At 65.8% G+C, this 22,256-nt stretch overlaps 1 protein-coding gene across 5 annotated transcripts in view; it reads left to right on the top strand.

Annotated features, from left to right (window-relative positions):
• Positions 1 to 22,256, top strand: part of ATP2B3 (ATPase plasma membrane Ca2+ transporting 3) — a 61,966-nt gene that overhangs the window by 5,561 nt on the left and 34,149 nt on the right. For 4 of the 5 annotated variants that reach the window (XM_072818048.1, XM_072818044.1, XM_072818047.1 and 1 more), the window contains exons 2-7: positions 12,344 to 12,703; positions 17,488 to 17,685; positions 17,787 to 18,044; positions 18,275 to 18,400; positions 19,055 to 19,180; positions 21,219 to 21,260. In XM_072818048.1, coding sequence (XP_072674149.1) covers positions 12,496 to 12,703; positions 17,488 to 17,685; positions 17,787 to 18,044; positions 18,275 to 18,400; positions 19,055 to 19,180; positions 21,219 to 21,260 — 958 coding nt within the window. In that variant the 5' untranslated portion in view covers positions 12,344 to 12,495. Of the gene's footprint in view, positions 1 to 6,480; positions 6,631 to 12,343; positions 12,704 to 17,487; positions 17,686 to 17,786; positions 18,045 to 18,274; positions 18,401 to 19,054; positions 19,181 to 21,218; positions 21,261 to 22,256 lie in introns of those variants that run through there. The other variant, XM_072818045.1, reaches the window with a different exon arrangement.

Genomic DNA, 22,256 nt, shown 5'->3' with positions numbered 1-22,256 from the left:
TGGGCTTACAAAACCCCCGACAAAAATCTGAGAGCTAGCCTTTCTGGGGTTTGCCCTGGGTGTGCGTGTGTGCGTGCGTGCGTGCATGCGTGCGTGTGTGTGTGTGTGTGTGTAGTTTGCACTTCGAAGATGTTCAACCCTTTGATTCAGGGGTGGGCAAGCTTTTCCTACAGAGGGTCAGAGAGTGAATATTTTCCCCTTTGCAGGCCACACAGTCTCTGTCCCAAACGCAAACAGGACAGAAATGAATGGATGTGGCCGTGCGCCAATAAAACTTTATTCACAAAAACACTTGGCTGCCAGCTTTGGCCCTTGGGCCATAGTTTACCAAACCCCATTTCATCCAAAGGAAACCTGCCTTGGGGACTAATTCAAGGTGAGGCTCTGGGGTGCGTTGTCTCCCTGAGGGCCAGCCCGTCATCCCCGTTTCTTTTCTCGGATGCTTTGGCCCCAGCTAACGTGGGGGCCTCCTAAGCCCAGGGGTCCTGATGTGGAGTAGGGCCCGTTTCTGAGCTGCCCGGCCCATTCTGCGGACCTGTGTGTGGCCCCACACCTTGTATCTCTTAATACCCGACCTGCAGGTCACACCTTAGAAATCTTAAAGCCAGACGAACGTCCTCTGCTGTCCACAGACACCGTGGGTTTTCCTCACAGAGATGCCCAGGGGGAGGCGGGTGTGGGCAGGCGAGTGTGCGCAGCAAAGGCTCACAGCTGAGGACGGCCAGACAGCCCAGGAGCACCAGGGCCTCTTGATTAAGAAACAGGAAAACAAAGCTGGCAAAGCCGGGAAGGGGCAGGGAGAGGTGGGGATCGCCGCTGGCCACCTTCACCCGGCTGGGGCGTGGGACTCGACCACAGGGCTGAGTCACGTCGCTGGCTTGCCCCAAATGAAGGAGAGTCCCAAGAGCCACCACCGCCTGCTTTCCCCCCAAGTGGCCTGGGGACGGCGTGGGTCCCTGGACCATCCGGACCCTGGGAATCCCCGCACGCTGCCGTTTGGGCACAAACCCCGCACCGGGGTCGAGACGCGTGGGCAGCCCGTCTCTGCAGCAGCTCCGTGGGCAAGATTGCTGGCACAGGCCTCGAGGGTGGCACGGGGCGCGACCGTGCGGGGAGGGTCCTTCTCCACAGTCGACCCGGCCGGCAGGGAGTGCTCAGCGCCCTGGGTGCATAGCGTGGGGAGGTGCCCGGGCGAGTGCTTCCTGGGCCCCGCTGGTGCCTCGGGGCCCGATTTTCCCATCTTGCCTTGGACCCACAGGCCCATGAGAGAGGCACGTGGCCCGGGGACAGGCAGCCTGGGCTCCCTGGGCTGCTGGGGTCCCCGAGTGCTGCCCCGTGAGTGGGGCGCCCCCGCGGTCAGAGGAAGGCCCGCACCTGATCGGTCCAACACCTGCAGGAGAGGGGTGTGGGCACATGCCCGGCAGAGGCCAGTGCAGGGTGCCCCCACCCCCGCCTGGTGCCTCCTTGTCGAGGCCCCTGGTCCTTGGCCGATGGGCCGTGGTGTGGGGTATGCCGAGGGGGGAGGCTCAGCGCCCGCCACGTTGCCGTCACCGTCGAGGCGTCCCCACACGGGAGGGGCCCTCGCGCCTCTGCGCCAGCCCTCCGTCCCTCTCGGCACCTCCTGGGCCTGCGAGAGCTTTGCAGTGTCCTCTCAGGGCTTTGCAGGAGATGCTTCTGGCTTTGTGTCCTGGGGTCCTCTGCCAGAAATAGGCTTTCGGGACGTGGCGGGGCTTGATCTTTCAGGAGATGGCAGCCAGGCCCTCGGTGACCTTCCGGTGCTTCCTGCCACAGTGGCCGGCCGGGGTTAGTAAGGGTGCCAGCGCCGGGCCTGGAGGCGTTGCAGCTAGCCCTCCCTGCCCGTCACTGGCTCCTCTGTCACCGCCGTTAGCAGCAGGTACTCCTCCAAAGTCAGCCCGGAAAGGTGGCGTGAGCGCTCTGGTGTCTGGGTCACGGAAGGCCAGCTAGAGTCAACTGCCATCTGCAGTCTGAACACGGCTTCTCCGCTTCGGCCCGCACCCTTGCCACTCCCCTTGCAAAGCAATGGCCAAGGCCCAGGTCTTTCCTAAGTGCTCAGAGTGACCTGTGCCTAAGTTCCCCAGATGGTGATGGCCCCGGTCAGCTCCTTCTCCACGTCGAGTTGGCTCTAGGGACCTGCCCCTAACCTCAGCCAACTGGGGCCTTACAAGGCTTCACCCTTTTGTCTGTGGGATGGGACATGTGTGGGAGTTTGCACCTGGTCTTCCAGACTCTTACTGGCCACCAAGAAGTGGGTCTCCTTCCCTGACAGTCCTCCTGGCCCCTGACCTTGACCCACTGAGTCTCCCCAAGCCCGTCCTCCCAAGGGCTTCAGCCTGACTCCAGAAACCAGATCCTCTCCTCAGCAGGAGCCACAATGGGACCCCCGTGGAGCCTGATCCCAGGGGGACACGTGTGTTTCCCGGCAGCCTCCTTGTCTGGTCACCCGTGGGCCTGCAGCGTCCCGTGGCCTTCAGCGGCCTGCCATTTCCTTAATTTCCTGTCTGGGCCTTGGGTGCTTCCAGTGGCTCGATGCTGGCTTTGGGGATCAGAAGCTGGCGGGGCGGCCAGTGTGTGGTACCACGGACAGAGCTGGGGAGACGGGAGAGGAGTGGGATGGGGCACCCCTCCTTCTGTCCGTGTGTCCTCTACGAAAGCCTGGGAAACAGGGATCTGCTACCTCCGAGACCCCCCGTGTATTTTCTCGGCCCCTTCGTGGGCTGGAGGCAGGTCCCAGAGGCCAGCCATGGTGTGCCCGGGTCCCCTCCCGCCAGTCACTCCTGAGACCATAGGCCGGGCCCGGCTCAGCGCTCTGTGGGGCAGGCCCGGGACCTCACTACCTGCCAAGTGCTCGTGGGATAGAGCAGGAGGGGCGTGGGCCACAGTGTGCCAGGCCACGAGTCCGGGGGGGAAGGGGCGGCTGGCTCGGGCTCCCTGCTGCAATGCAGCTCTGTCCTGAGCAGCCCGCTGTAATTGGATAATTAGTGTCATTATGCTTCCTGCCCATCAGCTCTCCTCTCCTGCTCTCTCGCACTCTCCTTCCCCAGCTCTCGCCTTCTCTGGCAGGAAACAAATGACTGCCTTCCCCAGGGTACAGTTGTGACCCCTATAATGACACTTCAAGGCCCCAGCCAGAAAGGGGCTTCCGACTTCCCTGTGGGACCCAGGGGCACCTGGTGCTCTGAGAGGCACCGGTGTGGGGGTGTGGGGGTGTGGACTTCCCTCCCGAAGCATCGTGGGGAGCCAGCTGTCCCCGCAGTGTCTAGCACTCTCCAGGAGGGATCCGTGGCCCCGGCCGGCTTGGGGCATGGCCCCAGGAATGGGGAAGCGTCCGAGCGCTGCATGGGGTTGGCGTCTGACCAAGCAGAATGTTCTGGTCTCTCTAGTGGAGCCTGGTTCCGACCTCTGAATTCTGGGGTCCACATGGGCTCAGAGAGAGCTCAGGGCTTCCGGGCAGGTGGGCGTGGCAGAGGGAGCAGCCAACAAGGGGCGGGGCCTTCCTCATCTTCCCTCCGGGGAAGCAGGTGCCCTGGGGACCTGGCTAGGCACGCGGGCCTGCGGGACCGTCCTCAGAGCTCACAGCCACCCAGCCAGGAGGAACGATGGCCATTTCCCAGATGCGAACGTGGAGCCCCAGAGAGCTGCTGCTTACTGTGCCTTGAGCCGCCTGGGACAGCCAGGCCTGGCTCCGGTGGCTGCACTCCCGAGCCCTGAGGTTTATGGGAACAGATTTCCTGTCTAGCCACTTTGTTGAACTCTTTTAATTGGTTTTAATCATGTGTTCATTGCTTTTCTGGGGTTTCCTGGGCAGTCACTTGGCAGAGGAGCGATGTAGAATTCTCTGGAGCCAGACCACTCGGGTTCACGTTGGCCTCTGCTCCTTGCTGGCTGTGTGACCTCGAGGGAGCTCCTCAACCTCTCTGGGCCTCAGCTCAGAAGTGGGGATGACCCCCCTTCCTGGCTGAGCGGCCGGCCGCTCGGAACAAATCCGTTCCTGCGTGCCTCCGTCAGGCACGGGGAGCGGCGCTGCTCGTGGCCCAGGCCCAGGCGCGGGGCATCGCCTGTCACCAGACTGTCCTTCTGTCTGTCTTCAGTACTAGCGCGGTTGCGTCTTCTGCTTCGGCTACAACTTCCGGGACAGGGTCCAATACACAGGTGAGCGGGAGCCCAGCTCCGGGTCGTCGCGTGTCCCAGGGAGCGCGTGGACGCGTGGGCCTGGGTTAGGTGGCAGAGACTTCGGCGAGCCGCGGGGGCATTCCTGCCCTTTCCGACGCGGCCCTGAAGCTGGCCCTGTCCCCCTTCTGTCCCGTGTGCCATCCCACGTGCAGTCCAAGAGTGAGCTGAGGCCCTGTCCCTGTGCCCGCTGCCGTTGGCCAGGACCGAGTCACGTGGTCACAGGGAGCTGCACCAGAGTTGGGGGAATGCAGTCGTTCTGCTGGATGACAAGACGCCTGATTAAAAATTAAAATACAACATTGGAAAAGAGGCGCAGAGATCGGGGAATGTCTAGCAAGTCTCTGCCACAACCTCCTGGGGGTTCGTTAGCACTTCCGCAGGCCTCTTATGTAAGCAGAATGCAGAGGGGGAGGCCCGGCCTTCCCCAACGGCTCTGGCCATCCCTTCTGGTCCCTTCTGAGGACAGGGTGGGGGGCGCGTGGGAAGTGGGGGGCCACACTTCCGGCAGGTAGGAGGGCAACAGCCGGTGCCAGTGGCCGCCAGTGAGCCCAGCTTCCCGGCTTCTCTGCGTCTCTGCCACCTAATAGGGCAACCACCCAGCCGAGGCAGGATGTGGGCGGTGTCAAAGGTCACGACGAGCCAGCGCAAAGGGTGGGGGTAGGGCCGCCCAGACGGCTCGCCTTAGGTTTCCACCTCAGATAGGGGATGGATGCTCCTGAAAGTTAAAATTTCCGTGGGCACGACCACCGGCCCGCCCGCCAGTCAAGGCGGTGGGACTCCTGCGATCCCTGGACACAGGGCAAAGGGGGCGGTGAGACCTGTTTGGTTTCTCAATTGTGGTTAAACCCCGAGGACCTCAAATTCACCATGTTAACCACGTGCACGGCGCGGTGGCACCAAGAGCGTCCCTATTTTGTGCAGCCGCCCCTGCCACCCTGCCCCGGCACCTTTCGGGCGTCCCCACTGAAACCCTGTCCCGTGAGACACGGACGCCCCCTCTGCCACCCCCCCCCCAGCGCGCCCACCATCCCACGTCCCGTCCCTCCGAATCCGACTGCTCCGGGCACCTCGTAGACGCGGACTCCCGCGCATCTGTCCTTTTGTGTCTGGCTTCTCGGGCTCAGCAGGATGTCTCCCGCGTTCACGCGTGTCGTGTCGTAGCAGGTGTCTGAAAGTCCTCCCTCTGGGGGACCGCACGGCGTGCCATTGCACCGCCGGCCACATCGGGCTTATCCCCCCGTGCCCCCGGGGCCCTGGGGCTGCTCCTGCCTTTTGGCTACTGGGCATCAAGCCGCTACGAACACGGGTGTGCGAGTCTCTTAGAGACCCTGCTTCCGATTCTTCTAGGGCTGGACCCCGACACGGAATTGCTGGATCCCACGGTGATTGTGTGTTTCGGTTTTTTGAGGAGTGGCTGTACTGTTTTCCGTAGCAGCTGCACCATTTTACATTATCCGTCGGGGCGTGTTTTAGCTGGAGGCTTCTGGGCCCTCCCCGAGCCACGAAGGCAGGCCAACGTGGGGCATCAAAGCTGGCTGGGCCCCGGGGCTCCGCGGGCAGGGGCTTTGCACGCTCCCAGGGCCACCCTCTCGCGACTGCGAAGCCTCGGCTGGGGCTGTGCATCTTTCAAGTCCCTGTGGAAAGGGGGCCCTGCACGGCTGGCATCCACCTCTCTAGAATAGTCCTGGGCCCTAGTAGCCAGGGCTACTGTAGAAGTTCACGCACCTGTAGGCCGGGGCTAAACCCCAGGTCCCTGCCGCCTCTAGGAATCTAGACTTGAGTTTCTCCGGGTTCCAGAATCCTCCTTGGCTCGGCTCTAATTAGCAGACTTCCAATGTCTGGCGTCTGTGCATCTGTCTTTCTGCCGGCCTCAGACGGTCGTGTGAGCCTGGACCAGGCACTGGTAGGGAGCATCCTTTGCCCTTGCTGGCAGCCCCCAGTGGGTCCCTGAGGTGGCCCTCGTGGCCTGGTTGTGGCCTGGGGGCGGCCCTGCGGGGGCGGAGGTGCAGGGACCTGCTGATGGGGGGCGTGTGTGCGTGAATTTGGGAAGAGGGTGCTGCGGGGTACAGGGGTGTGGGGGGAGCGGGGGGCTGGCCCTTCTCTGCTGTTTCTGTTTTTGCCCAAAGCCGTTCCCCGTGAGAGCCGCCTGGCTGTGCACAGATTGTACCAGGAACAAGGAGGAGGAAGGAGCGGAGGGGGGACTGTCCCTTTAAATCTGTTTTCTCTGTTTGATTTCCTTCTTTCTTCCCATCCTCCTCCCTCGGCTAGCACCAGTGCTGGGGCTGCGAGGGCCCAGGAGCTGCAGTGACGGTGCCTCTGAAATATTAATGAGGCTGCTCTCGGCCTGGCTCCCCCCTCCCAGCGCGCTCCCTCCCTCCTCGGCTGAATGCAGGCCTCATCCCCGGAGCCCTCTTTCCCCCTACCTGGTGGCCAGCCAAGGTGTGTCAAGCAGAGGGGAGGGGCGGGGCTGGGCAGGAGGAACAGGGCCCCCCGCAAGGGAGGGGGCGGCCAGGGGTCCCGGGGGCGCCCAGCCACCTCTTCACCTGCCTGGGACAGGAGAGGGCAGGGCTCTGGCGGCGGGTTGCCGAGGGCCCCTGCACCCACTCCCCACCTGCTCCTGCTCCCGCTGGCCACGCCCCACCTCTGCAGGTGCGAGGGAGGCCCAGGGCCAGCCTGGGGGGCCTCCCGCTGTCCCCCCTCAGGCTCCGGGGGCCCAGGAGGTGGACAGAGGAGGGGACAGTTTTTCCAAGGAATCCCCACAGTGAGTCACGTTGCTGAGCCATGGGTCTTTCTGGAAAGCGGCCCGGCTCGGTGGGTCTGTCGGGAGTTGGCGGCAGGCAGTGTGCCCCAAGGAGGCCGGTGGTGGAGGGCATGTGCCCGGGAGGGCCCTGAGGCCCGTGTCCTGCCCTCCGACCCCGCTTCAGAGGTGACTTGGCTCTGCCGGATTCTGCTCCTTTCTTGCCTTGGGCAAGCACAGGGGGGATGTTCTTGTCACCAGTTTACTGACCACAGGGTGAGGACACCGTGACTTGGAGTGACGCAGGGACCTGGGACTTCCTGGCTTTTAGTCTCTGCTGCCAGCCAGGACCCATCGTCCTGGGGACACCTGTCCACTCAGACCCCGGCGGCAGCGGGCAGGGGCTGCAGGGGGACCGTGTCGCCACAGTTGAGGATGGGCTGAATTCCTTGGCTGCCAGGAGGGAGACCCCCCCCGGTGCTCCCCCAGGGGGCCTGGTCTCCCGTGGGGGCTGCCCACGCTCGCCTTCACGGAGGGGACAAGGACTGGAGAACGAAATCCCGCAAGTCAGAGGTGGCGACGCGTTAGGATTCAGCCTCAGTTTTTGCATCCGTGAAACGGACAGCTGTGTTCTTGCCCCTTGCTTATGAGGTACCGTGAGGGAAGCATCTGGACTGGGGTCCCGAGAGAAGGGAGCCTGGGAACAGAGGTGCCCCCACCTCCTTCAGGAAGCTCCTAGCCTCCTGCCGGGTGGTGGGCTGCCCAGAGCCTTGAGGGAGGAGATCCAGGAGGCCAAGTGGGAGATCAGGGCAGGGTAAGTCAGGGGTGCTGGGAGACCCTCCAAAACCTAATTAGAAGTGGCCAGGGAGGGCAGGCACAGAGCAGACGGGGACTCCCGGGTCTCTCATCACATCGCCGTGAGTCCCTGGGCGGGGGGACAGGAGGCCTCAGGGTGTTGAGGCCCCACAGGAGGGAAGGGTCCAGAAGGTGACAGGCCCGAACTTGACCTCTGGCAGCACCCTGTTGAAAGTGACAGAGCAGGGGTGTGGCGGGCCGGAGGACCCGCCACAGGTCTCTGCTGTAGTCCCCCCCTTCCCGCCCTACCGTGCTGGCCAACTTGGGTCAGGATGGAGCAAATATCAGAAGGCGCGAGTCCCTCTCTGTGGAGGTTTGCAATTCAATTAAGCCAATTAAGGTCTGAAAGATGAAAGTACCAAAATGGTATGTTCCCTGCACTTTTAGTGCCTACAGTCCGTTCTAGGCAGCCAGCCCAGGCCAGAAAGTCTCCGTCAGGCCTGCAGATAGGCCCGGTCGCTTCTGTTCTCGGCCCTTCCAGCGACGGTTACTGTCCTTATTCGGAACGAGGGAATGAATTGCCCAGCTTACAGAGAACCCCCCAGAAAAACGATAGTATTTGCCTTCGGTCTCTACAGGAGCCAACAGTCACGCAAGACAGACTTCGATTTAACTGATGGCTCCTGGCTGCCCTGTTGCCTGTAGAGTTAATGAAGCCAAGGAAGGTTAGCATGAGCACGGTCTTGGACTCCAGGGGCCCCCCAGACCCGGGCGGAGCCCCTGGGCACACTGAGAGGGATGTGCTGGGGGTCCAGGCACTCCTGCCCTTCATCCTCGTGCTCTCGGGATGGTGACCCCACCTCACACAAAACACTCCCAGCTCTTCCTCGCTAGCCAGGCCCCAGGTCACGCACGCCTCCAGGCCCCCGTTCCCGTTCAGGGCTGGCCACGGGGTGGACTTCCTGCCGGTTCAATGACCACGTCTCGCCAACGGCTTACGACCCCGAGAGCGGGGAAGACGCGCTCACCGGTCACCGGCGAGCACCGTAGAACAGGGACGGTCGCCGGATTACAGACTCAGCAGTGATCAATTTGGGCAGAGACTTTGTGGAGAATGTTCCCCTTGAATTGCCACGCAGATGTGTCAGGGGTCATCCGGTGGAGAGGGGACGGAGGGTGTGCGGGGCGAGGTGCCTGTGGAGCGAGCGGGGCGTGCGGAGCGGGCAGGGCCGTTGGGGCAGGGCGCATGATGCCACGGGTAGGCAGCTGCGGTACCAGCGGAGGCAGAGAGGAGCTGGTTTCTGTTTCATGGGGGAGGTGGACATTGAAACGGGGGGCATGGCTTCCCAGAAGGCAGCGCAGAGGCAGAGAGAGCGGCAGCATCTGAACCGGGGAAAGTGGTCTCCCAGAGCAGGGCGGTGACAAGCTGCCCAGCTGGGGGCAAGCTGTGAGGTGGCAGGTGGAGACGTGGGGCCTGCGCGGTGGGCGCTGAGCGAGAGGGAGCGGCCACAGCTGCAGGCGGGGAGCCAGGGGATCCTGAGTGCGGAGGAGCGGCAGGACCAGCTGAGAGGCAGCGGCGAGGGCAGGAGCGCGCTGTGTCCCGCCGAAGGTCAGGCCTCGCCTCCCTGCCCGGTTCCCTTACATGAGTCACCACAGGCCCAGTAGGCCGCAGTGATGACAGCACACCAATTAGGAGCGGCTCAAGGACCCTGTGTGGCTGTCTGGGCCACCGCTGTTGCTTAATCAAAGGCGGGGCCACCCCAGGGGGCAGGCATAGGAACAGGAGGGGAGGCCAGAGCTCACCTTCGGGGAGCCCTGTTGGGGGGGCTGTGCCTCCGCTGTGAGCAGGTGTACGGAGGGGTGCCCTCCTCCAGGCTGTGCTGCCGTCTCCCAGCACCTGCCCCTGAGCCCGCCCGCCCCTGGACCATTCATTCTGTCACCCCTGAAGCCCTCTGACGCCATCTGGGTGGGGTTGGGTGCCTTCCAACCGAACCTTCTCCAAGTGGGTGTAGAGGCCAAAGAGATAAAAGGGTTCCGAAGGAACCAAATAATTCACCTGGCTTCCCTTCTAGAAGGAGCCCCGTGGAGTCCCTAGGCAGCTCTGGGGGGGCCGTGCAGACACATAGCTGGCCCCCGGGGCCCGGGAGCCCAAGTGGAAGGTCTAGGGTGCTGGCCAGTGGCCTGCCTGCCAGAGGCATCAGAGCCTGGGGTGAGTGCCGCCCGTTCCCCTCAGCCTGACGAGGGGACCTACCAGCCGGCCCGGACTGACATGGCATGGGACTCTGCTCCGGGACAATTGACTCACATCTTTGCTAAGTGCCGCCCTATCCCCCACCCCGACCCCTACCAGGACTCACACCTCCCACAGCCCATTGGTTGGTCTTCTCGCAGCAGCCCTGCCTGCCTGGGGCCTGCTCGCGGAGGCATCTGTGCCCATCGGCGGGGTGAGACCAATGTCTGCACAGATGAGCCAGACCTGTCCCTTGTGCCCCACGGCCGACAGGCTAGAGGGCTGGGACACGGAGCCCAACACTGCGGGTTTCCCCCTGGGGTCGCCACATACTGGGAAGGGAGAGGCAGACCGGCGGCGCTCAGGGTCCGAGAGAGGGGGGGACAAGGTGCGCCCAGTAGGGGCACTGTCCTGAGCAGCAGGGGAGGATCCTGGGGGTCGGGGGGCAACAGGCAAGGCATCTAGAGAGATCCAAGGCGGCCACGGCTGCCTCCTTAGGTTCCGGAAATGGCCTGCGGTCAGAGTACCCAGGTGGCCCACTGCATCCGGCCGACCTCTGTTCCCGGTGATCCCTCCTGCGACCACCCAGGCGAGGGGGTGCCCTGGCATAGCACCCCGGAGGGAGCCCACTCTGCCTCACACGCCCTGAACATGAAAGCTTCACTTCCTTCAAATTCCGCCCCTCCAGCCTGTCCTCAGCCGGCAGCTCCTGCTTGGTGACGCCCGGGTCCCCTGTGGACCCGCGGGGTCTGCAGCCCCCGCCCCCCAGCCTGTCCCGGCCCCCGCCTTCTCCCTACTATCAGAGCACTCCTCCCTTCGGAGGAATGGATCACTCCTCCAGCACGTTCTGGTCTTTTCTCGAATGTGCCCCCTGGCCCGGGCGCCGACTGAAGCCGTTTTCTCTGTCAGCCCCCCGGGCGGCCGGGCCCCGGCACCTAGTAGGTGCTCAGTAAGGACCCCTCAGAGGGCAAACAGGGAGGCGGGCAGCGGGAGGCCGAGTGGGAGGGCGGAGGCCGCGCATCCTCGGGGGGGAGGGTGCAGATGTTCCCGCATCTTCTGGACGGAGGCTGCTCCCTGTGCAGAGGCTAGAGGATTAACACTTCGGTGCTCGAGTTTACAGAGTGTGGAAGGCGCCTTCTGAGGTGCCTGTCTGCGCCCCACCGCAGGGGGACGTCACGGGCGGGGACCGGCCCAGGGACCTGCGCTGCTTCTTGACGTCGCAGGGCCAGCGTCCGGAGGAACCGAGGCCCGTCGGGGCTGTAGGCACGGGGGCTGGCCCTTTCCTCCCAGGGACCCTGGCCTTGTCCCCCGGGGCCTGTGGTGTCTGCTGGGCCCGCAGTAGGAGGCGGGGGCTCTCCCGGGAGCAGAGGCCGCAGGGCTCCGGGCCCTTGGGCCTCCACGGGCGGTCCTAGGTCAGAAACCTGGGGCGCTGGCCACGATCTGCTTCCCAGAAGATCCCTCGGAGCCCGGAGCCTCCCCGAAGGCAAGGGTGAGGCCCACCTGGGCCTCGCTGTCAGGAGGCCGCCCGCGGCTGTGAAGGCCAAGGCCGCGTGCACCTAGCCTAGTGCAGTCCTGGGAGTGTGACCTTCGGGGACGCTTGCACTCACGCTGGCAGTATGTGTGTCTGTGGCGGCTCCTCCACCCACCACGTGGAGGGCAGGAGGCCGTGCACGGGGCGGGTGGCACCGAGCCGCGGGGGGGCTGATGCGCAAGTGGCCAGGGCCCCCGCGCTGCCCTCCGCTCTCTCCTGTGTGCCCGCCCCCACCTCTCCCCTTCCCCCCTCCTTCCCCCTCCGCGCTCCCTCCCTCCGGGCCACCTCCCTTCCTTGCCCAAGCCGCCCAGGTGCCCTCAGGGCAGCCGAGACCCCTGCACACTAAGCCCGGGCCTGGCCCGCTCCCTGCCCGCCGCCCCCCCTCGGCCCCGAGCCTGAGACCGGGAGCCACAGAGGCTGTGCTGGACCAGCGCCCCCGCCGCTGTGGGGCTCGGCCACGGAGAACGGTGGTCCACGCACCCCCGCCCGTGCCGCCGTGCCCCCCAGCACATCGCCTCCACTTCGCTGTTGGCTCCTAGACAGATTGGGAGGCAGTTAGAGCCCCCGGATCCCAGCTAGGCTGTGCCGGCAGCAGCAGGTCCCTTCCAGGGGACACTAACGCTGGCTCCCTCCGCACCGAGGCAAGTCCTCCTGCCCCAGCTCATGCTGCGCAGGACTAGGGGTCGCCCGGCAGTGGGCCTGGCAGGGCACGAGGGCCACGGGCCCAGGCTCGGAGGTGAACCTTGCGGTCGGCATCTCCGTGGCCCCGAAGGAGTGCAGAGCTGCGGAAAATGGCTGGGAAGCGTGGACCCCAGTTTTGTCTCACCTTCACCCCTGGCTTCTTCTCACCTCTCCCCAGGTGTCCGTGCTCAGCCGCGTCCCCGTCCCCGGCTGCAGCTCCCCGCACCCCTCCTCACCCGGGCCCTGGGACCTCGGGTGGCCGCCCGCCCCTAGCCGAGGCTGCACCTGTGAAGAGGTCGGGCGCCCTGTCCTCCCAGCGCGGCAGGCAGGATGGGCGACATGGCCAACAGTTCCATCGAGTTCCACCCCAAGCCCCAGCAGCAGCGGGAGGCCCCCCATGCCGGCGGCTTCGGGTGCACACTGGCTGAGCTGCGCTCCCTCATGGAGCTCCGAGGAGCCGAAGCGCTGCAGAAGGTCCAGGAAGCCTACGGCGACGTCAGTGGGCTTTGCAGGAGGCTGAAGACCTCGCCCACAGAGGGTAAGGCTCCCGGCAGGGCCCCGGTGCAGGCCACGCGGGCATCAGGGACGTACGGTCACGGGCCACCCGACACCCCCCATTCAAGGGGTCCTGAGGGTGCTCCGTACCCCCAGGGCAGGCCTGGTCAAGGCTGGGTGGGGCTACTGCAGCCGCTTCCTAGAGGCAGTCTTGACCCTGACTGTGCCCTCCCACGGTGGCTGCCCACCTCCCCCCCCCCCACCCTCCAGCGGGAGCTGCTGTGTGTGGGGTGTGGAGGTCCTCCTCTCGGTGACCTGGGGTCCTCGAGGAGCTGTGGTCTGATCCGCTCCATAATCAGCAGCTCTCTGCTCTCGCCTCTCTGGACTCGGTAGAAATGGAGCAACAGAGAAGGGGCAGGAAGAGGACGGTACAGAAAGCCCAGAAGCTCTTGTGAGCAACAGGATGGGCACCCTCCCGCGCACGGCGGAGGACGCGGGCAAGGCCCTGTCTATCGGCCCCAGGGCTCCCTGAGGGCGCAGGAAGACGAGGAAGGGGTGCAGGGCCCCGGTCCTGTGAGGGCTTTGGTTACGGGGGGCCTCTCTCTGGAAACCGAGGGGAGCAGGGTGCTGGGTGGAGGTGCCACTGGCCGCAGGCCGTCCCAGAGACGCACAAGCCTGGTGCACGGGAGGTTCGCTGGTAGAGTTGGCGCCTGCCAACGGGGTGCAAGCCTGAGGCGGCGTAGACCTGAAGAGAGCTGCCGCACAGAGCCTTAGGAAGGCTGAGGAACCACTTCGAGAAGGTTCCAGAGGTAGAGGCCTGACTGCCATCTTGAGGCCCAGTAGCCCTTTGTCCCTGCTTTGGAGAGAAAGCTCTGCCCTACCCTGCACCAGCCTTCCCCAGTCCTGCTCGCTGGGGCTGCTGGGAGGCTGGGACCACCAGGAGCCAGGTTGGCCCCAGATTCCAGCAGTTGGAGTGTTTTCTGGCCCAGCTGGCACCTCCCTGGCAGGGCCACTAGGCCCGTCCCAGCCCAGTGCCAGGCTTGTTCTCAGCCAGCACTGATTGATCTCATCAGCTCGCATCTCAGCTGTCACACCGTTGTCGACCCAGGGCTCTGGCCGTCACCCCTGTCCCCCGCTCCCTGGCCCTGTCCATCTGTGGGGGGTACATGGCTGGGGCAGGGGGCAGAGGTGGCCCACCCAGGAGGCAGTGGGCCCGAGGGCTGGGTGAGAGGGTGCCCACCGCACCAGGTCAGGAAATTCCAAGCCTAAGTGGCCTTCCCCGGGCCGCCTGGGTCTCTCTTCTTTGTGCTCCAAAGGGACTCAGCCTGGTGTGTTGTGTTATCAGGGCAGATGGCCTGGCTCAGGGCCAGAGGGATCTCTCTCCTTCCCTCCTCCTTGCCCCCCCCCCAGGATTTGGGGCTGGGGGGAGGCTGGGGTGGAGGGCCATTTAGCCACAAGGGCTCTGGCCTCTCCCAGATAAAAGGAAGCAGATGGGCTTCAGCTGGCAGCTCTTTCCTCTGCCTGTCAGGCCTTGTTAAATATTTAAAATGTCAAGGCCCCTGGGAACCTGCCTGATTCTGCCACAGTGGCTCTGGAGCCTGCCCGGTGCCTGTGGAGGGTGGGTGGAGGGAAGGGCAAGTGCCCAGGTGGGTGGCCAGGCCGCGACAGAGGGAGCCAGCCGGGCCTGATCTGCATCCTGAAGCACCAGCAGTGTGAGGACTACCCCTCCCCTCTCGAGCCCCGGAGCCCTGGCCCCCTGCACCCAGGCCGACTCGGCCCTGGAGCCCGTCACCCAGATGTCCCCGCTCCTGCCCAGACACGGTGGCCTCGGCGTTGGGCCCCTCTCAACGCCGAGGCCACTGTGCGGCTTAGCTGCACCCCAGGCCCCACATCAATGCCCTGGCAAGGTGTGCCAGGGGGGCGGGGGGCAGGGCGTACCGGGGCAGGAGGCCTAGTCTGTTCCCGGCAATAAGCGCATCAATGGGCTCGGCCCTTGTAGCTATTCTAAGAGGATTCCAGAAGCTGGGGGAACTGGGGTTTGGGCCAAGCTCGGTGGCAAGGCGACCGGAGGGACCCGAGTCCCAGCCCTCCCCGGCCTGGCCTTCACCAGCAGCCGTGGAAAGGAGCGGGCGGGTTATGCAGGAACCGCACGGCGTGGTCCTAATCCAATTCCGATGGCATCTGGCCTCTGCTCTGGGTAGGGCCCTCATCTGTGTCCATGCCAACCGGCCCGCCCCTGCCCCGGCACTCCGGCCGCTGCTGGGGGCCTGCCGGGCAGCCACATGCTTGGAACCGGGCGGCCGCAGCTCCCTTCTGACCCCCACATGACTACCGGGAGCAGCCGAGACCCCCAAGCCCGACAGGAATGCCGTGGCCTCGGGCTGCGGTAGGGCAAGGGAGAGGAAGCATGGCTGGAGCACCAAGGGCAACCCAAGGCCAAGGGACAGGCTGAAGGTGGGGGGGAGGGGGGAGGGGGAGGGAGGAACCGAGCCAGCTCAGTCCTGGGAAAGGGGCCCCAAGGGCCTGGCCTCCCTTGGGAACAAGCTGGCGCGGGAAGTGAGGCAGGCAGGATGCAGACTTAGGGCGCCGAGGGGATCCGTGGGCTCTCTCTTGAGGGTCTCCGGACCTGTGGCCTCCTGAGGCAGGCATCGTGGCAACTCTGGGTGCCCGTGAGGGCCAGGGTGCAGGGGCCTCCAGAGTCCTGACCCCACCTGTCACACGTCTCGTAGCTTAGAGGCCCGAGCCTCAGTGGGGAGCGGGGCCCAGGCCCTCAGCCAGGCCCCCAGCCCCCACGAGCCGAGGTCCTGAGCTCCCGGGCACCCAACTGGAAAGTTGCAGCCTCTAGAAACTTGAGCCCCTGCAGGGCCCAGCTCCGGGAGGCCCCAGGGAGGAGGCCAGGGACAGCTGGGCTCGGCGAGGTGGGGGGCCCAGCTGGGGAGGCGCGCCGGGGCTGTGCCGCCCGCCCGCGGCCTTTGGCTCTACTCCCGCCTCAGGTGGGCCCCACTGCGCCCCCCCAAAGCCAGATGTCCCTGCCGGGGGACACCCACCCTCCTCCCTCCCCAGTCCTTCCGCGCCCCCACGTAGCACTTCACTTCCTTGCTCTCAGGGTGCCTGGGGGCCACGTCCTGTGTGCCCGCCCGAGCCAGCTGGGGACACCCCAGAGGCTGGGGATGGGGACCCCCACCTCGCGTCGCCCTGCCGCTTGCTCCCTGCCCCCTCAGGAGGCCAACGGAGTTGCAACTCCTCTGGACCGGGAGCGGCGAGCCGCCGTCCGTCCACCAGGTGTCAGTGTGGGACTGGACACCCGGGGGACAGGCCTAGAAGGAAGCCGCGTCCTGAGGGCTGAGGGCGGGTCCAGGGGACTGTGTCCCGGCTGCCCGCCTCGGGGGAAGATGGCCAAGTGGGCATCTGGCCTTGGGGGGCGGTGGCCTGGGTGTCGGTTCCCACATGGAAGCTTCTGGTAGCTTCAGGCATGGAGCGGACGGGGCTCGTGCTCTAGAGGCAGACCCAGAGGGCTGGGTGCCGGCCTGGGTAGGAAGTGGGCTGTGGCAAGAGTGAGAAGTAAGCTAAGGGCCCACCTTCCAGACGCCGGAGCTCGCCCCTCCGTGGGCGTCGATCCTGAGTCCTTCATCCTGCCTCCTGCGCCGGCACAGCAGCTTGTCTGGGATGTGGACGGGGCCTCCCGGGCCTTGAGCGCACGGGGTCCCCACTGGGACTGGCTTCCTCATCCTTCACCCTCCTTGTCCTCTGCCTGGTGGCCCGGGGACACGGTGGCATCAGCATGAATCACCGGCAATCCCATTAGCCTCATACATGTTCATTCACCAACTGCCACCTACGCGGCCGCCCAGGCCGGAGCAGGTGCGCGTGCGCAGGGTGTCCCGCGTCCCATCGCCGCCCTTCTCCGGGGCGCCCAGCGCGGAGCTCAAGGTTGGCACGGCAGCGGGGTCTAGAGAAGGCGTCAGGGAGGAGCCAGCTGTGTCCAGAGGGCAGGCCGTGAGGACACAGGGCCGGGGATGGTTCCTGCGCACCTCCTAGGCGCCATGGGTGCGAGGCCCACGCTCCCATGCTCGGGTGAAAGGGTCTTGGGGCCCCTAGCCCGACCCTCCCCCATGTCCTGTCAGATGATAAAGGCTCCGGGGCCCACACGCAGTGATTGGCCCTGCCCCCGTCTCGGTGGCTGCGCATCCGTGAGGCCCCTGTCGTCCTGACCTGGAGTCCTGGGCTGCCGTCCAGAGCTCTGACTCACGGGTACAAGGCCCCTTCCCTCTCCGGCCTCAGTTTCCTCCTCTGGAGCCTGGAGGGACGGAGCGAGCCCTTTGGCCGGCTCACGGCCCAAGTGGGACCAACCACTGGGCCCAGTTGACGGTGGCCTGCTGCCCCCGGGCCGTGCACCCCAGTCTCGTACCAAGCTCCGTTCTCTTCTGTGTCCAGGTGACACTCGGCCATCCCGGGCCCGGCTGGGTTCCCTCTGCCCACCCCCCCCCACGTTGTGTGTTATTGCTCTCCTTCCTATCAGCCCTTTGGGGGACCCAGCGCAGCCCGGAGATGTCCCCGGGCCCCTCGGGGGGATGGTCCAGCCCCCCGCATGCCAGGGGCTCCACGTCGCTCGCTGCATGTTGGGTGCTGGCGTGCCAGGGTGGCCCAGGCAGCTGGGGGGCGTGCGCCCCCGCATCCGTGCCCTCGGGGCTTGCAGAAGGGCTGGGGTGCGGCGGGCTGGGGGGCGGGACGGACGCCCGGGTCGAGCCGGGGCGGAAGGGCAGGGCCTGGTGCTGCTGGTCCCCCACGGTCCCCCGTGTCCCCGCTCTCCGTCCCCGCGCCACACAGGCCTGGCCAACAATGCCAACGACCTGGAGAAGCGCAGGCAGATCTACGGGCAGAACTTCATCCCCCCCAAGCAGCCCAAGACCTTCCTGCAGCTGGTGTGGGAGGCCCTGCAGGACGTGACCCTCATCATCCTCGAGGTGGCCGCCATCGTGTCCCTGGGCCTGTCATTCTACGCGCCGCCCGGAGAGGAGAGCGAAGGTGAGCGGCGGGCCCGGCAGGGAGCACGGAGGGGGCCTGAGCCCAGGGACCGCGGCGTGACTGTGTGCCACCCCGTCCCTCCCTGCCGCCCTCGGGCACAGCGTGCGGGAACGTGTCAGCGGGGGCAGAGGACGAAGGGGAGGCCGAGGCGGGCTGGATCGAGGGAGCCGCCATCCTGCTGTCGGTCACCTGCGTGGTGCTGGTCACGGCCTTCAACGACTGGAGCAAGGAGAGGCAGTTCCGGGGCCTGCAGAGCCGCATCGAGCAGGAGCAGAGGTTCTCCGTCATCCGGGATGGCCAGCTGCTGCAGGTCCCCGTGGCCGCGCTGGTGGTGGGAGACATCGCCCAGGTCAAGTACGGTGAGTGCACCCCGAGCTGGCCTTGCCCCCCAGGAGCGCCTGGGCCTTCACCCGCCGGGTCGGGGGGCCGAAGGTGGGGGCTCGGGCGGAGACAGGGCTGGGGGTCGGGGGAATCCGGCCCGGAAGGGAGGAGCCCGGGGACAAGGGCCCCACACTCCAGGCTCGAGAGCCCTCCTGGGGCAGCTGGGAGGCGGCAGGGAGGAAGGCCACCTGAACCTGGCTGGCCTTAGGAGACCTGCTGCCTGCTGACGGCGTGCTCATCCAAGGCAACGACCTCAAGATCGACGAGAGCTCCCTGACAGGCGAGTCAGACCACGTGCGCAAATCAGCTGACAAGGACCCCATGCTGCTCTCAGGTGAGGCCCGGGGCGCCGGGCCAGGCTGTGGGGAGGCCAGGACGCAGGCTGCCGCTGCCCTGGGGGCCAGCTCAGCACCCAAGAGCCTGGGAGGCCATGCGGCCCCGCCACCCCGCAGCCAGGGGTCCCCTGGTCAGAGAGTCTGAAGACGCCCCCCACCCAGGAGCCAGAGCGGCCTGTGGCAGGCATGGTGGTGGTGGCTCCAGCCACTGGGAACGGAAATGGGCACTCCAAGCCCCAAGGGCCCCCCGATACCCAGACGAAAACCCCTAGAGGTGGGGAACTGGCTGAGTCAGCATCCTGCGGTGGGCCGCCCCAACCCAGACACTCAGGAAGAACCAGGGCGGGTAGCGTTCCCTTTCCAGAAGGTTTTGGCTAAGCCCAGTGCTTATCCCAGCGGCAAATGCAGGGGGAAAGAGGACAGAGAGGCCGGAGACCCCAGGTGGGACCTGCGAGGACCCCGCCTTATGCTCCTGGGCAGGCAGCTGCTCCCGTGTGGGCCTCCAGGTCCCCTCGGAGCCAGGGTCAGCAGAGCCTCCAGGGGCCTGCAAACATGAGTCCCTGCTTCTGGGATTCGTAGGAGAGAACTGGAGGTGTCTGGTGCGCCTCCTACCAGCGGTACAAATCCCTGTCCTGGTCCCTCTGTGTTGCCAGGTACTCATGTCATGGAAGGTTCTGGAAGAATGGTGGTGACTGCCGTTGGTGTGAACTCCCAGACAGGCATCATCTTTACCTTGCTCGGAGCCGGTGGAGAGGAGGAGGAGAAGAAGGATAAGAAAGGTAAGGAAACGGCGACGTCCGTCCCCAGCGGCGACGAGGGCCTGGCCGTCTGTGTGTGCAGCCGCCTCTTGCTCCTTTCATCCCCTGTGGCCTCATTCCATGCTCCAGCTCCAGCCCTCAGGGGTGAAAGGCTACACCCTCTCTTCTCACTCCTTTCGGGGACCCCGTCTTCTGGGGTCTGCCCAGAGCCAGCATGGGGTAGAGGGCAGTTCTGCGTAAGGGCAGCTTCCCTCGGGCAGCTATTCCCCAAAGGCTTTGGGAAGTGTGGGCCAGGGTGGGAATGGGGTTGGAGGGACAGGGGCCAGCCACCTGGGCTCGGGACGGTGCTGCCGGGGACCTTGTGCCCACCCTGGGTGCGCTCATCCCAAGCGGAACGGACCGCCCCGCCCCCAGAGGACGCGCAGGGCCAGAGGAAGCTGGGACGGGGTGGGGGCCGTCACCCCCAGGGAAAACAGTGTTGAGGGACGGATGTGTTGTGAGAGCCCAGCTCTGTAGCCACCGTGGCCTCCCCGGCACACGGCCCTCCTGCTGCCTCCTCCCGCCCCTGCTCTGAGCCCCGGGTGTGGCCAGCGTCCTCCTCTCCAGTCCTCAGAGCAGCGCCGACAAAACGACAGAACTGTCTTCGGCACCAGCCCCCTCCCAGAGTCCCAATCCCAGGGTCAGGACCCCATTACCTGCACCAGCTCAGCGCTCACCTTGCTCTGACCTGGGTCTCCCCTCAGGCTGCTCCTGCAGTCCAGCCAGGTGGGGAGCAGAACTTTCTAGATGTGTGCCTCCGAGAGAATTCACTCGGGTCTACTAGAAGCACAGAGAACCTGCACGTGTGTGCGGAGAGCGTGTAAAAAGCCTGCAGCTGGGGCCCCTGGGGCAGTGGGACATCGGGGTGCCAGTCCCCGGCTGCACCTCAGTCAGGGCCCCTAGGCCCAGAAAATAGGCAACAAGGGGGCAGGTCAGCATGGGAAAGGGTGTGCTAGCGTCCCCAGCCCTAGGCTACTCTGCTCCTGGAGGCGGTGAGGAGGGGACGGATGACCCGCTGTGGCCTAGAAGCTTCCGCGGGCCCTGTCCAGCTTGGCCGTGCCAAGCCTCTCCCCCTGCAGGGCTCAGCCTAGTGGCTCCCACGGTGAGCCCCCTGGGGTCCATAGGCAGGTGGGTGGGTGGCCCTGGGCCTTGGGCTGGGCCGGAGTCCCCACCCCCTCTCCAGGGAAGCCTCGACACGGCGACGGCTGCTTGGCAGGGCGCTCCTTCTACCCTCCTCCCCGGGCTCCCCGCCTCCAGCTCTGGCCCCTAAGTGTCCGAGGTCTCCAGGACTCGGTTCTGGGCCCCTCCTCACCCAGCTGGGCAAAAGCCCGCCGGTGGCCCACCCCTGATGCCCTGGAGAGACGGGGCCGGAGGAGCTGGCTGCAGAGCCTGACCCTGAGCGCGGTGCCGGACTCGCCGCCAGCACTGTTGACCTTGGCCTGGGGAGCCAGCCACTGCCACGGTCCGCAGCACCGGCTTTGTGGTCACAGAGCGTGTTCGTGAATGACCCCCCCCGCAGGCCCCCCTCCAGGGCCCCCGGGCGGGCACCCAGAGCTGGCAGGTTTCTAGAGCCTCGCCCTCCTGGAGCTACCTGCTGGCTGTGCGCAGAGCCGATGTCGAGGCCGGTCGGGGCTAGGGGCCCCCTGGGTCAGCCGCTCGGGGCCCTGCTCCACGTCGGCACAGCTGGCAGCTCTAGCTCCCCACGGTGGCGGCCTCTTTGGAGACCTCCCACTGCTGGCCACGCGTGACCCACAGTGCGTCCAGGGCCGGCTTTGAGGGATCACTGGAGGCCTGGGGCGTCCGTCAGGAAGCCCAGAGCGGGGCGCCCACGTGCCGGGAGGCCGCGATGGGCCGCCGGAGTGTGGCTGGGGGTACGGAGCCGTCGTCCCCTCCCTCCGCACTCTCCACCGTGCTCTCTGGCCTCGCTGTCTGTGTCCCGTTGTCCCGTGTGCATGGGGGTGTGCCAGGACCATGTGGGTGTTCTCAAGTGTTCGTGTCTGTCGTTCCTCTTCCACTGTAGGCAAGCAGCAGGACGGGGCGATGGAGAGTAGCCAGACCAAAGGTAATGTGCGCCCTGTGCTCAGGGTGGGGTGGCGGGGGTGTGGCACGGGGTGGGGGCCGCCCGCCTCAGTTGCAGGAGCAGCACCCAGGTGAGTGGGGTGGCGGGGGGAGGGGGGCATCCGCAGACCCTGCCAGAAGTATGCAGAGATCACCTGTGAGTGGGCTTCCGGGTGAGGAAACTGAGGCTCAGGCCTGTGGGTTTCCCAGTTCGGCTGCAGCTTTGAGGCAGGGTGACTGGGTGGCCATCTGGCGCCCGCTCTCCTGTCAGCCGAGTGTCTTGTGGGTGCTGCTACTCTGGGGCCGGATGAGGCTTGTCAGTGGTCAGATGCAGGTGCCGGGGATGCACAGGTGGATAAGCACGGTCCTGGATGTTGGGACAGTGACGGTGCAGAGGAACGGACCTGGGGCAAGACTCCAGTGCATTGTGGGACCCAGGGACCCAGAGACCAAGAGGAGGTCAGACAAGGACACTGGAGTTCAGAGGATAGCTAAGGTTGGGAGGGCATTTGGGTCAGGGGGACAGCCACCTGTCCCAGAAGACAGCAAAGTGGCTGCAGGAGAGTAGCGAGGGCCCCATGAGGAGAGAGAGGGGCGAGGCTTGCCCGTAGAGGCCTGGCCCGTCCCAGCGGCAGCCACCTGCTGCCAGGGACTGGGCCGAGGGGGCGCCCAGGGCGGGCCCGGAGCCTGATGGAAGTCAAGGCACCCACTGGAGAGGCAGGGAGCAGGGGAGAAGGGTGCAGGGGGCCCTAGGCCTCCTGGGGAGAGCAGGGAGGTGGCTTGGACACCGGAGGACCAGTTGGTCAGCTCAAGGTTCTGGAACTTTCCCTGGGTCCCGGGCCTCTGCTGTCAGGTGTCGAGATTTGGGGCCTCATGGGACCGGCCACCGTGTGTGTGTGTGTGTGTGTGTGTCCCAGTGACTCGTGCTGGTGCGTGTCCTCTGCGCTGAGAGGGCCCGAGACGGCCACGTCCACCCCGGCCAGGACGGCCCTGGAGCCCC

Source organism: Canis lupus, chromosome X, assembly GCF_048164855.1.
Source record: "Canis lupus baileyi chromosome X, mCanLup2.hap1, whole genome shotgun sequence".
In the NCBI taxonomy this organism is placed as follows: Eukaryota; Metazoa; Chordata; class Mammalia; order Carnivora; family Canidae; genus Canis; species Canis lupus.
Note: the sequence above shows the minus strand (reverse complement) of the source record. Positions and strands in the feature narration are given on the sequence as shown.